The 16,275-nt window shown below is 39.8% G+C and overlaps 1 protein-coding gene across 1 annotated transcript; it reads left to right on the top strand.

The window, feature by feature from the left end:
• The first annotated feature begins 1,121 nt into the window (after positions 1-1,121).
• LOC103356842 (glyceraldehyde-3-phosphate dehydrogenase-like) lies at positions 1,122-14,973 on the top strand. Its single transcript, XM_008281143.1, has 12 exons — positions 1,122-1,201; positions 1,419-1,466; positions 9,480-9,579; positions 9,912-10,021; positions 10,108-10,198; positions 10,993-11,108; positions 11,271-11,352; positions 12,593-12,744; positions 12,925-13,003; positions 13,492-13,575; positions 14,185-14,282; positions 14,641-14,973. Exons 2-12 carry the CDS (start codon positions 1,444-1,446, stop codon positions 14,708-14,710), a joined length of 1,005 nt encoding a protein of 334 aa, XP_008279365.1. The 5' UTR covers positions 1,122-1,201; positions 1,419-1,443; the 3' UTR covers positions 14,711-14,973.
• The last annotated feature ends 1,302 nt before the right edge of the window (positions 14,974-16,275 follow it).

Genomic DNA, 16,275 nt, shown 5'->3' with positions numbered 1-16,275 from the left:
GTTTCAGTTATGGTTAGTTTGGATGTTTTATAGCTTCTCTCAACTGGTGTAAAACACCTGTAAAACAGCACTTCCATGATTAGCTGGCATCGCCAAGACATTGGCAATGAAAAGTATCAATATTTTTAACTAGTGCATGCTGTTTGTTTCTGTTTTTTGTTTTTTTTTTTTACTTCTGTTTATTATAATAAATGTATTTCTTCCACATAATTGTTGCATCATGACGTCAGTGGTTTTCTCTCCAGTTTTTAGTCAGCTGCGGTTAGTTTTTCAAAATGGCATCTGCTCATGTAGAAGTTTCGATAGACTAATAACTTTGAGAGTCTGGGAATACTTTGAACAAAAAGGTAAAAAGGTGGTTTGTAAACTGAAGAGAAAACTAATAGGAGACACTTTACATCTGCTTGCTTCTCTCCTGCTCCCTGTGCACACATATACTGTATATTAATACAGTTCTCTTTTACATATGTTTCTGTTTGTGTTGTCAGGCAACAAAACAGACATGAAACTGTGACTGAATCGTGGGTCATTAAGACTACATGTTCGTCACTTCCAAGCTGCTGCTCTGCAACACTAAAATCCAGATTTTATAACGTTGCCAACAAACTCACCATACACAGGAAATAAAAATGATGTTAAGGTGTATTTACACCTGAGTTTGAAGTTCTTACCAAAGTCAGAAACAGTCGCACAATAAGCGGAAAATGTATTGCTTGCCAAGTATTTACTGAGTCCATGTTGCACTTTGTTTAATATACAGATTAAATCTTTTCACTTTGTTCAGGAATTGAGGAGAAACTTTTTTATTTTTTTGGAGAGGCACTGAAGTTTCCAGCTTAACTCTACAGCTTTGCATTTTAACATATAAACCTTTGTTTGCATTTCATACCGTGCTGCACCATGCCATCCTGCTCATTTTGCTTCAGATTGCATTGAGGTTGATCATCTAAAAGATTAATGGGAGTAAATTAGTTGCAGCCTGTCCATGTGCAGAGTAAACTCTTGGACAAGAAGCTTCATCCGACCTTGACATTTTGGCTGAGGGGGCGTGGCTCTGTATGGGGCGTGGTCAAATTTGTCCCGGTAGAAGGCGTGGTCATGCAGCTCCTCAGCAGGTATAAACGTGAGCTGCTCCTCTGCTCGTCCCCCCGCTCTCACTTCTTCCCCGGAGGACACACTAACTGAGGAGGCTTCTCAAACGGTACAACTTCTCCTTCTTTTCTTCTCTGTTTGACTGACTAAACTGTTTGAGATTAATATTTGGCGGCACAAACAGATAAAGCGTCTTTAATTGAGGAGCTTGCAGCCAAGTTGTGTTTCTGCAGATCCCATGTGGTTGTCTTTTTAATTCATTCATGCACCATAAGACTGTTTTTGGATGAGAGATTGAATCAGTGTTGAACTTTTCTCCCTTTCAGTGAGGACTAGACCACATTAGACAAAATGGTGAAGATTGGAATCAATGGGTGAGTTTTACAACTTTCATCTTTTCAGCTGCTGTTCCAGTAGATCCTATAAGAAGCACAAGAAGTTTGGTGCAGTTTGCCACCTCATGCACCGCAAACCAGTGCAGCAGTCACTTAGTTGTCAGCTGTTGAATTAATTGGCAACTATTTTTAACATTAATTAATCAGCCTGAGTATTTTTGTATTAAAACATGTCACAATTCTCTGATTGCGGCTTCCTAAATGTGAATATTTCTCTGACAGTAAACTGAAGATCATTGAGTTGTGGGCAAAACAAGACTCCCCATAGTTTAAAGTGATGTCTTTAATTGTTCAAAACTAAAAGGTGTTCAGTTTGCGGCAAAGAAAAGCATCAAATCCTCAAATCTGAGGAGCTAGAAGCAGCACATGTAAACCATTTTGCTGAGAAAATGGCTAAAATCAATAGTTTCTGATCAGTTTTTTCAAGATGAATTATTGCAGCTCCAGTCTCAACTCTAAGCTATGTGAATATTTTCTAGTTTCTTTGTTCCTCTGTGACGGTGAACTGAATATCTTTGGGCTGTGGACAAAACCTTTGTCATCTTGGGATTTGGGGAAAGGTACATTGCATTTTTTACCATTTAAAGAAAAAAAATGAAGAAAGTATAGACTAAACAGCTCATCGAAAAATTATCCTACTGCAAAGAGCAGAAAGTTTAATGCTGCGTCAGAGAACTTAAAAAAAACAAAAAAAAAGATGTCGAAAAAGCAGCAGTCTGTGCAAACAAGTGGAAATTAACCAAAAAATAGGAATAAAACAGGGGCAACACTTGAGTCCTGGCAGGAACAACATCACATGAAAACAGTGAAATAATATATGTGATTGACGCACACAAAAAACTTTAATATAGTTTTCTGTGTTATCATGAATTTACTTCCCACCTGCAACAAGTCATGCAGGCTGTTTTATTTATCAAACCTCAAATAGAATATATGAAGGACACAAAACAAGCCATTCTATCTGGGTTGTCTGGAACGCTGTGACTGCAGATGGATAAGAATCAAGATTATCTAACTGTGTCTATACAGTCAGCTTTCGAATTTTCCAGAGAGACATGGCACTGCTGCGACTCTGCCGTCTGCATCCTCAGGCATCCGCCAGCTGGTTTAACATTTTCCTTTTTTGGCACAAGTCTCTGTTGCAGCCTCTGCTGCAGTGCAGAGTGATATGATGTGAGGGCAAGAGGAGGAAAGGCTTCATTTCCTCAAATCACTGATGTTATAAGCATCCAGTAGTGGAGAGAGCAAATGTCCTCGAGCCACAAGACCCGGACAGTGTTCCCGTGACCCCTCGGTGATTATCTGAGAGCGTATTTTAATCATTTCACTTCAAGACAAGAGCCAGTGAGTCAGTGAGAGGAGATGAAATTTGAGACAAGTGAAGGGGGGATTTTTCTCAAGTGTCTGTTCAGAACCAAAAAGCAAGAAAAAGTGCTTCCATGTCCTGGATTAAATATTCAGAACGATCCGTACATTTATATTGAAGCTAAAACTGTTAGCTGATCAGCACAAGTGAGAATTTATTACTTTTTTGACTTTTTGTGGCCTCAACAGTTGGTACATCAGCGCTGCAAAGTAGCCTATTAAAATGAACTGTACACATGGAAAGTGAACTACAAACATTAGACTGGTAAATACATTTGATTAAATGAATATTATGAGTAAAAAGAAACGAAAAGCCAAACTTCCTGGTATTTGCACATGGGGTGAAAATGTAAACTAAACTAAAGTCATCTACCAAGTGAAGGTAGTGTAATATAAAGACAAGAAATGCAAAAATTTCAATTATCTGACTGTTTAATCCACAATATTCTTATAATATCCTGAACCCTAAACAGTTTCTGGGTGTTTTTACTCACTGTGGGCTCTTTTTTTTTTTTTTTGCTGTATAAAGTCCTCCTCCTTCATGGAAACAGTACAATCATGGCCAGACATGTAGAGAACTAACCTGTCTCCTGTGAAGGACGACACATTTAAAATTCCATTAATCATTTTTTAAAAAAGTAAATAATATGTGCAATATTTTTCCAAGTGCCCACATCATCAACACTGAGGAAAACATGGCGACTCTACATACTATAGTTATTTAATGAGTACTTTTTTCTTGTTTCCATACTTGTCTCCTCTCTGCTGTCTATACACAGCCTGCAGTTCAACTGAAAGAATAAATGAGACTCATAGAATAAAGTTGTTTGTTTGTTTTTAAAATGAAATATCAATACTTTTAAGATTTTTAGAGTTGATTAGAAACAAAAAAAACAGATGAGTAGTTCAAAGACTGTTAGAAAGTTGGAAATCTGACAATTCTTTCAGTTTTTGCCGTTTCAGGCTGATATATTGTGTCATTTTGGCAGTTTTTTAAAAGCTAATATGCCTAACTAGCACAGATTGAATAATGGAGCAGTTACTACTTCAAAATGCTCATTGAGGACTCCCCCTGTGCAATCTTGTTCATCACCTTTTAGATAATCAGACACTTTGTGATAAATTAAATGAGAAAACCAAACCCCCAAATTTTAAAAGCTCTTTTAGAACGGGTGGGTCTTTTTAGTTAAAAATAAATGTGTACTTGGTTTGATTGAGCGTCCTTCCTTTGAGACTTTAAATGCAGGACAAGACTGCGGCCTGGACCCGTCTATTCTCTGGTTATTTATAGTCGGGTGGTGTTGTGGTGTCATGGTTGGCATCCCCTCTTCTTCCACACCCTTTCAGGCCCTCCAATCCCCTCTCTTTCTGTATCGCTGCTCTTCTCAGCTGTCACATTCCTTTTATTCTCCCCTGCTCTAATTTTAACTCCCTAACCTTTCCACTGAAGTTCAGAGGTCATCCGGCCGGCGGTGTGCAGGACGATGCTCAGGCTTTTGAGATCACCGCTGAAACATTCTCTCTGTTCCTCTTGTGAAGCAGCTGCTCTCGGGCTGCAGGGAGATTTAGCTCCTTGATCCTGGACAGGTACCAGCGCCAGCAGTGAAACAGAAGATGGGCTTCGGTCCATTTTGGCCTTCTGGCTGCTTGGTGGCTTCCCAAAGCTAACCGAGGGAAACTGCATGCCCACTGGCACTTTCCTCTCATGTCCTGTGCAGGCAGGCACAAATTGATTAGATGAGTTTTCATAACCCACAGCCTCAGCTTTATAAAAAGAATGACCTGGATCAGAATAAATCCTCCGTTTTGGCCTGGAACTCTGAGGTGTTTGAAATGTTCCTACCAAACTCAGAGGAAACGTCTCCCTGCAGGGAGGATGAAGCCCTGCAGCTGCAGATAACCTCACTGATATCATTTCTGTCGCTTTTTGTGACATCTATTGTGAATTATTCACCAATATTTCTGTCACCACGGTTTCAAAGTTGGATGTCTTAACTCTGAACTCCAGTCAGTTTCTGGGTGTGTGCTGCACCTGTCACATTTGTCCCCACTGTGGGTTCTTTTTTTTTTTTTTTCCCCACTGCAATATAAAGTCCTGCCCATCTATGGAAACAGCACAACCATGACTTGAAGTAGAGAGAACTTAAAAATGTCTCCTGTGCAGTATGACAGTTAGAACACCATAAATCAAGGACAAAAAGTCGACTGTTTTCAGTAATTTATTTAGCAGAAATTGAAAAAACCTTGAATGACAATCACCAACATTTTTCAAACATCCACATACATGAGTCTACATATTGTCTCCTCTGCTCTGTGTGAACACTGCCTGCAGTTCAGCCGAAAACTCTCAATGCGGAATCTATAGGCGCTGGTCATATACTTAGAATATCATGAAAAAGTTTATTTATTTCAGTAATTCCATTCAAAAAGTGAAACTTGTACATTATATTCATTCATTACACACAGACTGATATATTTCAAATGCTTCTTTCTCTTAATTTTGATGATTATACCTGAATACTAATGAAAATCCCAAATTCAGTATCTCAGAAAATTAGAATATTGTGGAAAGATTCAATATTGAAGACACCTGGTGCCACACTCTAATCAGCTAACTAACTCAAAACACTTGCAAAGGCCTTTAAATGGTCCCTCAGTCTAGTTCTGTAGGCTACCCAATCACGGGGAAGACTGCTGACCTGACAGTTGTCCAAAAGACAACCATTGACACCTTGCACAAGGAGCGCAAGACACAAAAGGTCATTGCTAAAGAGGCTGGCTGTTAACAGAGCTCTGTGTTCAAGCACATCAATAGAGAGGCGAAGGGAAGGAAAAGATGTGGTAGAAAAAAGTGTACACGCAATAGGGATAACCGCACCCTGGAGAGGATTGTGAAACGAAACCAATGTGGGGGAGATCCACAAAGAGTGGACTGCAGCTGGAGTCAGTGCTTCAAGAACCACCACAGGCAGATGTATGCAAGACATGGGTTTCAGCTGTCGCATTCCTTGTGTCAAGCCAATCTTGAACAAGAGACAGCGTCAGAAGCGTCTCGCCTTGGCTAAAGACTAAAAGGACTGGACTGCTGCTGAGTGGTCCAAAGTTATGTTCTCTGATGAAAGTAAATTTTGCATGTCCTTTGGAAATCAAGGTCCCAGAGTCTGGAGGAAGAGAGGAGAGGCACAGAGTCCACATTGCTTGAGGCTGAGTGTAAAGTTTCCACAGTCAGTGATGGTCTGGGGTGCCATGTCATCTGCTGGTGTTGGGCCACTGTGTTTTCTTAGGTTAAAGGTCAACGCAGCTGTCTACCAGGAAGTTTTAGAGTACTTCATGCTTCTTGCTGCTGACCAACTTTATGGAGATGCAGATTTCATTTTCCAACAGGACTTGGCACCTGCACACAGTGCCAAAGCTACCAGTACCTGGTTTAAGAACCATGGTATCCCTGTTCTTAATTGGCCAGCAAACTTGCCTGATCTTAACCCCATAGAAATTCTATGGGGTATTGTGAAGAGGAAAATGTGATATGCAGACCCAACAATGCAGAAGAACTGAAGGCCACTATCAGAGCAACCTAGGCTCTAATTCAAATTTTCTGAGATACTGAATTTGGGATTTTCATTAGTATTCAGGTATAATCATCAAAATTAAGAGAAATAAACATTTGAAATATATCAGTCTGTGTGTAATGAATTAATATAATATACAAGTTTCACTTTTTGAATGGAATTACTGAAATAAATAAACTTTTTCATGATATTCTAACTATATGACCAGCACCTGTATATTGTTTTTGCAAAATTGGGTGTAAAGCAAATGATTTATTTTTGCGGAGAGCTTGAGATAAACCCTTGGATGCAACTAACTGTACATTTGTACTGTCAGTTAATCTGTTGATCATCTTCTAGGTCACTTTAATTAGTAGTTTGATCTATAAAAGGTCAAAAAATGGTGAAACCTGCTAGCATATCCTAAAGCCCAAGATGACAGAAGTCTTGTTTTGTCCACAACACCAAGAACTTATTCAGTTTATTGTCATAAAGGAGGAAAGAAGATGCATAATTTAAAACATTCACATTTAAGAAGCTGCAACTAGACAATATTGATTTGTTTTTTTCCTCTTAAAATTTACTCAAACTGATTAACTGTCAAATTAGTTGGAGATTATTTTAACAGTTAACTGATTGATCGTTGCAGCTCTAGTTGACATTTTAAAGCAAGATCTGATTTCTCTATGTGGGTTCATGTATTTGCGATCACTCTAGTATCAAGTCTCTGCAAATGCTCCCTCCATCTGCAAGTGACTTTTCTGTACCTTTTGACATTTCCTGACCTTGTACCCTGGCCTGTAGCACACATGATGAATTTCTAAATCTAGATTACTTACTTGCAGCTTGCTTTAATGCGTCTGTATTTATCACTTACCTGCACATCAGAACTAAACGCAGAATCCTCTTTAAAAACTCAGTCAGTATGCAGTTTTTTACTTTATTCAAAAACCTAAATAATAGCAGTGACCTTCCATCATCAGACAGCCTTGTTACCAAACCTAGCTTCACTCCCCGGTGCACTGTGACCTTTCTGTCGATAGCCTGAGAGTCTTATTTTAGGGGCCTGGTGCGCAATTGTGTCTTGTCGCAGGGTAAAGTTTCAAACTGACCCCCGACAACATACAGTAAGTGTGTAATGTGACTCCTGGAGACAGGCAGTGTTACATCACAGGACTCAGTCAGTGCTCAACATGTGAAGCACAGATTGCATTCCTCACTGTGGCATCCTGTCAACTTTTATTAATCTTCAAGCCATCCTTGACTTTCTGACCCACCTTTCTTGAGCAAGGCGTTAAACCCATCGACCTGCTGTCAGATTAATACACATAAACACTGCAGCAAGTGGTCCTATATACTGCCTTTTAATAACCAGCGACTTCTGCAGCGTTTATACAGTCATCCTAAGAGAGAGTGGAGTCACAGATAATTTCCTGATCAGTGAGTCGGCTAAAACCTCTGTGTGAACTGATAGTTTAACCTTCTGAACTCCCAAGTAGTTACTTGCTAGTGTTACGTTTTTACTCCCTGTGGGCTCATTTTTCACTGCAGTATAAAGTCCTACATCTATATGGAAACAACAAAACATGGTTAGAAGTAAAGAGAACTCATGTCTCCTGTGCAGTATGTCACAGTTAGAATACCATAAATCATAGATAAAGAAAAAACTAAAGTTTCTACAGAGATCATTTCTTTAGATTTAATTATTTGTATTATTATTATTATTATATTTTTTAAATTGAAAAAACCTAAAGTCAACGTATGCAACAATTTTCCAAGTGGCCACAGGTGTTACCAGTGCTGGAAAAATGAATGATGCCTCTAGATACATTTGACTTAGGTTTTTATTTAGTTTCCGTGGCGGCTGTGGCTCAGGTGGTAGAGCGGTTTTCCTCTGATCGTAAGGTTTGGTGGGTCGATCCCCACCCCCTCCACAGTCGAAGGGTCCTTGGGCAAGACACTGAACCTGAAGTTGCTCCCAATGGCAGGCTAGCACCTTGCATGGCAGCTCTGTCACCATTGGTGTGTGAATGTGTGTGTGAATGGGTGAATGAGAAAACACTGTAAAGCGCTTTGAGTGCCGCTAAGGTAGAAAAGCGCTGTATAAGTGCAGTCCATTCACCATTTCCTCTCTTTATGTAAACACAGCCTAGAGTTCAACTAAAAACTCTCTACATTTTTGTCACGATTGGTTGTTGCAGTTGAGTCAGTTATGGCTTCACATTTTCACTGAATTTTTAGTTTTTTTACAGAAACCAGTCGGAGCAAACTGTTATTTTTATTAAAATGGATTCTATATGATTTATCATGATTTTAAGCTTAGATTTGGCAAAGTTTCCATCTGGAACCACACGTCGCAGCTGATAAGTTCAACGGTAGTCAGAAAGTTAAAGATGAGAAAATGTCTTCTGTTAGATGAAAAATTCCTTAAAGATAACATGCCCTTTAACGCCTGCTGTTGGGTTTTGGGGTTCACATGGTTCAAGGGTCCTTAGGCTCTCAAGACATGACTGATGTCGTGTTATCAAGATCAGCCATTACTCAACTGTACTTGAGAAGTCTACTCATGTCCTGAGTGAACATCTCTGCCCTCCGTTCGCTCCCCTCTCTGATTTCAGTCTGTTCACTGTTTGACCTGTTCTGACGGCAGCCATATTAGGCGTAAACAGGCTTTCGGCTGCCTGTGCCAACTATTGTTATCTTCAGCCAAGGTTGGCAGGCCTTGTATGGCCCGGCTGTCCTCTGCAGCACTTCATGCCGTAGTTTTGGATTTAGGGCCACCTGCTGGTCACAGAGATGCAGTGTGTTTAGTGGATGGGTTGGTGGTGGACAAGTTCAAGCGTTTGGAACCAGAAGGGCAAACTTTAAAATGAGACCTTCATTTCAACTAAACTCTCAGTGATGAACCTACTGCCACATTAAGTCTATATTCCTACATGCACTCTTATTCGTGAACAGGTTCAGGGTTTTAGATTTGATTCTTGTCAAAACTGATCTAAAACTTTCCATCTTTCTAGTCTGGTTTGGTTTGTACACTTTCCCAGATGCCACTTGCTGATGACCCTCTTTTGCATTTCAGATTCGGACGTATCGGCCGTCTGGTGACCCGTGCCGCCGCCACCGGTGGCAAGGTCGAAGTGGTGGCCATCAACGACCCCTTCATCGACCTGGACTACATGGTAAGAGGACAGAAAGGGCTCTGTAAATGGTTAAGAGGGGCTTACTTTACCAGATTGTCCACCTACAAGCTCTTCAAATGTAGCAGAAGCTGTTTCATCGTTTTGAGACTTTTGAGCCTTTTGCAATGAATTCTAGGAAAGACTGTTCCTCCTGGATTATGGGTTTTTCGAAAATGAGGGCAAGTTTAATAGGATTAGTCGCCAGTATCATCTTTGGCTTATGAGAAGGACGTTAGGAGGGAGAAGGTAATGAGGTTTGGGAGTGTTGCTGTAAAGAAACCTGCAGGTGTTTTTTTTGAACATGAAACTCATCTGGTCGTCTCCTGCTGCAGGTCTACATGTTCAAGTACGACTCCACTCATGGTGTGTTCAAGCACGGAGAGGTGAAGGCAGAGGGTGGCAAGCTGGTCATCGGCAAGATGCAAATCATGGTGTTCCACGAGTGCGTTGCTGTCACACATGCAGCCCAGTGAGTTTGTTTCCAGCTGAGTCCAAATGCTGTCTAACATCCTGTCTGATTACCTGCAGGAGGGACCCCGCCAACATCAAATGGAGCGATGCTGGCGTCGACTACGTCGTCGAGTCCACTGGTGTGTTCACCACCATCGAGAAGGCCTCTGTAAGTTCAACAACTGCTCTCAGAAGATGATTATGAGAATCAGTAGCTTCAGTAAAAACTACATTTAAACTGTCAGAATCCTTATTTTTATTTTTGAGAGCTTAATTTGTCCTTTTTTTGTAAGTCAGTCAAGAGCAGTTGAGCTCTTTTTATGTATCAACCCACTGAAGGGCGAGCAGTTTCTGTGATTTTTTTTTTTTTTTGTGGCTGTCACATATTTTAATCACTGTGGCCTCATTTTTCACTGCAAAAAAATGTCCTGCAGCTCTATTGAAACAGCACAACCATGTCAAGAAGTAAAGACCACTCAATGTGCAGTAAATCTCAACATAAGAAAAGTCCAATTTATTTATCATTACAAAAATGTAGCTCCACACACTGTAGATATTTTACTATTCACACTCTGTAAACACTGCCTGCAGTTCAGCTGGAAAATCCCTCAAATTTTCGCAAGTGACTGCTGGTTACACCTGAGAATCTGGGTCGTTCAAATTGCTATTTTTTTACCATTTAAAAAAAAAAAAGAGAGACAGAATTGTCATAGTACTGATGACTATTTTTAAGTTGATAATCTGACTAATTTTGCAGTTTCTTGCTGTGCTAGATGGCGTAATTCTGGTGTGGTTTTTTTTGTTTGTTTGTTTCTTGTTTGTTTGTTTTTAGTTTTTATAAAAAAGGGGGGAATTTATTTCCTTTCAAATATTTGTTGTATATTACTTAACTTTGTCTTCAGTTAAAGAGGGGACATAATCATGTCATTTCCTCCACATTAAATGTCAAACTTTTGTCCCCAGGCTCACCTGAAGGGCGGTGCCAAGAGGGTTGTGATCTCTGCTCCCAGTGCTGATGCTCCCATGTTCGTCATGGGCGTCAACCACGAAAAGTATGAGAACTCCATGAAGGTTGTCAGGTGAGTCTGAGCTGGTACCGGTGTGCAGGAGTCATGTTTGGACTCCGTACAGATGTGATTTTTAGCTGCACCATCATCTCTACAAACGTGCACCTTTTTATATTCCGTATCAAGTTAACTTTGTGTGGTTTGTAACTTGTATTACATATTTTGTCTTCATAGCAACGCTTCCTGCACAACCAACTGCCTGGCTCCCCTCGCTAAAGTCATCAACGACAACTTCGGCATCATTGAGGGTCTCATGGTAAAGAACTGAAACACTTCATTGATTAAAATTACACCCTGCGGTAACCTGCTGCTGCGACTGGAGGCTCGTCCTGCTTCACGCTGTTAGCAAAGAGCATCTAAGGACACCGAGAAACTTCAGGCAGCAGGTCACAGTCAGAGCTGTAGCAAGTGATCAGATTTATTCATCAAGAAGTCAACTAAAAATTCAGTGATTTGTTTTTCAAAATATGCAATATGCAAAACTTAACAAAGTGATGAATCTGAATTTACATTAGATCAGTGTTCAGTCAGTATGAAACAGAAGTGAGTCTTTGCATTTGTAAATCCAAAACTAAAAAATGTCCTATTTGTAACTAATTAAGGGTTGACATTGCAAATTGTCAAATTCAGTCAGTTGGTTTGCTGGTTCTTATTCTTAACTGCCAAAAAACGCATAAAAAAAAACAACAAAAAACTTCAAAAAACAGTCCCGATGAGGAGGTCATGAGTTTGAATCCCGCTCGTGGCCCTTTTCCACACATCTTCTCCCCCACGTTCCTGTCTCTCTCTCACTGCATTATCCAATACAAAGGCCAAAAAAAAAACCTTAAAAATAAATAAATAAATAAACATATATACATATATATACATACACAATGCATTAACGTACTAAACAAGCAAAATCTAAATTAGAAATGGTGAAACCAATAAACAGAATAACAAATAGAGTCAAATAAAATCAGAAGAGGCAGAACTTTGATGTTAGAGCTGCTATGAAAACTTATCTAATCATAAACAACAAAAGGTTCAGACTCTAGTATTAATCATCTGTTGGAAATGAAAGTTATAGATGCTAAAACTAAATGACAGCATGGTGCTAGAAAATCAGTGACCAGTTTTCTGAAAGTCTGACTGGAGAGTAGCTCTGCAAAATAACATCCTGATCACAATCAGTACCTTGTTTCACGCAGTTGTGTAAATTTGCACATTTATTACTTTGTTTGGACAAACATCTGATTTAACTGTTGTGCTGTTTAACATACAAAGTGCTTTACGTGTTGCTAACTTAAATCCACAATGGAGGATCTGCCGATTACTTAAATGCACATTAAGGAGAGGAGGCTCAGAGTGCACAAGTCTCTTATCACGGGTGTAAATGCTGTAAGTTCATGGGTGTTGGACTGATTTGACAGCTGATTTAACTGTGGATCACTCAAGACTAACCTCCACTTCACATCTCCTGTTTAAGTTCTTGCTGTCTGCTCTGACTCTTGCAGAGCACAGTCCACGCCGTCACCGCCACACAGAAGACAGTCGACGGTCCCTCCGGTAAGCTGTGGAGAGATGGACGTGGTGCCTCCCAGAACATCATCCCCGCCTCCACTGGAGCCGCCAAGGCTGTCGGCAAGGTCGTCCCTGAGCTCAACGGGTAACTTCACCTAATAGACTCTTGGGATATGAAAAGGAACAGAAAATTAGAGAAGTAAAAAGAAATGTAACTCTAAGATCTTCAGTCTGTTCCGTAGCTGAGATCAGTGTTGGGGCTGTTAAAGGGAATAAAATCATCAAAATGAGATCTTTGATTCTGATGTTTGTCTTCTTTTAACAGCAAACTGACCGGTATGGCTTTCCGTGTCCCCACCCCCAACGTGTCTGTCGTTGACCTGACTGTCCGCCTGGAGAAGCCTGTAAGTATTTAATGACATAACCTGAAGTTTTAGCGTGGGTTACTTAGAAATCAGAGCACACATGAGGATTTGACTTTAACTTTTTATCAAAATTTTACATTTTTGTTTTAGTTTCAGGCTCCTGCACACTATCAAGCCTGCAAAAATACATTTATGTGCACTATTTTCGTGCTAAATATTCATCACTTAAAAGGAACAGTTAAAAAAAATTACCTTTTTATGAGTTAGATAGTGTAAAGGTCTAAACACACTTGTCTAGTGAAATAGATGTGTAAAGAGTGTATCTTAGTAGACTTCTTGTCTTGTTTTCGACCAGATTTAGGACCTTATTTTGTGACCGATCCTTTGCTGCATGATTTCTGCAATGTGTTTCCATCAAAGTGACTCGATGTTTTAAAACATGTCGATTTTGGCAGGTGTAATAAACCCTGAAATTCTCATTTCAGTGCACTCATTTTGATGTCTAACTTTCTCTTCTTGTTGTTCAGGCCAAGTATGATGACATCAAGAAGGTCGTCAAGGCCGCCGCCGAGGGCCCCATGAAGGGATATCTGGGATACACAGAGGACCAGGTACAAAACACAGAGGAAGACCCAAATGATGTGGGTTTATGTTGGAGCTTGTGTGGCCACACAGGAACCACAAGATGGCAGCATGACCCTAAATAACTCCACAGAGCAAGATGCCGTATAGTTTCTGCACATTTCCAATTTACAGTGGCACTGACTGATTTGAGCCTCTGAACTTGAGGCTGTTTTTAGGCTTTTCTTTTTTGCAGCTGTTGCCTTTTTTATACACTGACTATTTTGGGGTTTTTTGTTGTTGTTTTTTACTGAATGTGGTTAAAAGACATGGCTTAATTTTGTACATTTTAGTCAGACATGTGGGATAAAGTGATTCTGATTAAATCTCACAATCAAGCTTAAATTGAGGTAATTTTCCAGACAGAACATTACGCAACAGATGACTAGTTCAAGGACTCAGAGGTGAAAATCAACAATCCTTTTTGTTTGCTGTTTCTTAAGATTGTAAATGGTGCAATTTGACTTTTTTTTTTTTTTAAAGGATAACATACTTTTCAAACCATCTGGTGGGTTTTAGGGTTCAGAGGGTTAACGTAGTCAGAAGCAAGCAAGAAGTAAATATACATTACCCTAAAATGTTTCTTTCTTTCTACTCAGGTTGTGTCCACAGACTTCAACAGCGACCCTCACTCCTCCATCTTTGATGCCGGCGCTGGCATCGCACTAAACGACAACTTTGTCAAGCTGGTTTCATGGTGAGTTTTTTGTGTTTTGGAGCAAGATTCTTCTCTTGTTAGAACTTGTTTTGACTTCAGTGTTAAAATGAATCCATATTTAACAAAAAGCAGCTGACCAAAGTTTAAATATCAAAGAGGAGGAGTTCCCAGCACTGTTCTGAGCTTACTTACTTACTTACTTCCTCTAGCAAGCAACAAGAATTCACATATAAATGAACTAGTTTTCTGTGTAAGGAAATTTGCTTTCAACAAGATGCTACCAAATCTTAAAATGTAACCCTTTCTTGTAAATTCAAAGACCACGATTCCCTGTAATGAGATGCTTTTCCATTTCCTAACATCTCTTTAACCTCTCTCGGTCTCCGTTTGTCTGCAGGTACGACAACGAGTTCGGCTACAGCAACCGTGTGTGTGATCTGGTCCAGCACATGTTCTCCAAGGAGTAAAGTCCTGCCTAGTCATGACTCATCCTTCCTTCCCATGATTCCCTGTTCCTTCACCTGTAACTGGATGCCGCGTCGTCCGACCCGGGAGCAAATGTCTAGCTTATGACCTTTTTATATGATGCAGTCACCTCTGTTCTGCTCAGCAATGAGGATGGTGCAGATGACTTTCCGTCACTGAGCTGTGAACGGTCGCGTTGCACCAAACATGCACAGTGGCTCCTTTGCACTTAACATGATATTAAAGTCCTCTGTTTGTGGAAAGACATGTGATTCTTGTGATTTATTTTGCACTTGCTATACAAACCTGATGAGCTTTTTGAGACTGTAGGTGATTGTGTCACCTGTACTTGCTCTTGCTTCAGTGTCCACCTTTATAAATATTCAACAAGTAGAGGAAAAACCATCTAAGTATACATTATACATTACTTTTCTTGGTTACTCTACTGAAGGGATTGGAAAAAAAATAATTAAAAAAAAAAGAACAGACTCGTCAAATCTGGACCGGACTGACTGCCAGATGCTTGATATTTTATACCTCTGAAGAAGGCAAGAATTAGTTTTTTGTTCTCATTTTCTAAAAGCTTTTGTACAAAGGGACTTGCAATAAGTAGTCAAACTCCACAGAAACAAGAACTCAGTGTTCTTTTTAGGGCCACAGCTACAGATTAGTTTCACTGTCAATCATCCATCCATTATCTATACACTGCTTAATCCGCACTAGGGTCGCGGGGGGCTGGAGCCTATCCCAGCTGATTTAGGACGAAGGCAGGGGACACCCTGGACAGGTCGCCAGTCTATCACAGGGCTACACTTAGAGACAGACAACCAAGCACACTCACATTCACACCTACGGACAATTTAGAATCACCAATTAACCTCAACATGTTTTTTGGACTGTGGGAAGAAGCTGGAGAACCCGGAGAGAACCTACTCTGCATGGGGAGGACATGATCCCAGTGTCCTCACCGGGACACGAACCAGCAACCTTCTAGCTGCGAGGCAACTTCGCTAACCACTGATCCACCTTGAAGCCCTAGAGCAGGAAATCAACCAGAAAATATTAACATTTCAGAGACTAGAATAAGAGAATTTACACTTTTTTTTCCTTTTTTTAAAAAATATTCAACAACTAATTAGTTATTTAACTAATAATGGCAGCTTCGAGACCATGTCCACATCAGTATGTTAGGTTATCGTGATTTGTCTGGTATTTATTTGACGAGATTAATCATAACCAGCTATCCCCACCTTTTGGAAACATTTTTTTAAAGTTAATTTTTAGAAAAAAAAAATAAGATATGCTATATTTGTAGAATATATTGGAACTGTGATTTTACATATACAGTTATATTATCCATATATCAGGCCATTTATCTTACAGTGTAAATGATACGTGAACTTGTAAATTCTCAGGTGAAAAATGTGCACATTGTACATATTACTATTACTTTTCCATCACCTAAAATTCCCTGGATTTGCTACACTTACTGTTTATTTGACATGCAGCACTTTGTTTCTTTTAAAATTACTTTATCCTTCTTTCAGAATTCTTTATTTGTCAGTGT

The sequence above is a fragment of the Stegastes partitus genome, unplaced genomic scaffold (assembly GCF_000690725.1).
Source record: "Stegastes partitus isolate 25-593 unplaced genomic scaffold, Stegastes_partitus-1.0.2 Scaffold224, whole genome shotgun sequence".
NCBI lineage: Eukaryota > Metazoa > Chordata > Actinopteri > Pomacentridae > Stegastes > Stegastes partitus.
This window is presented reverse-complemented; position numbering and strand designations above follow the sequence as displayed.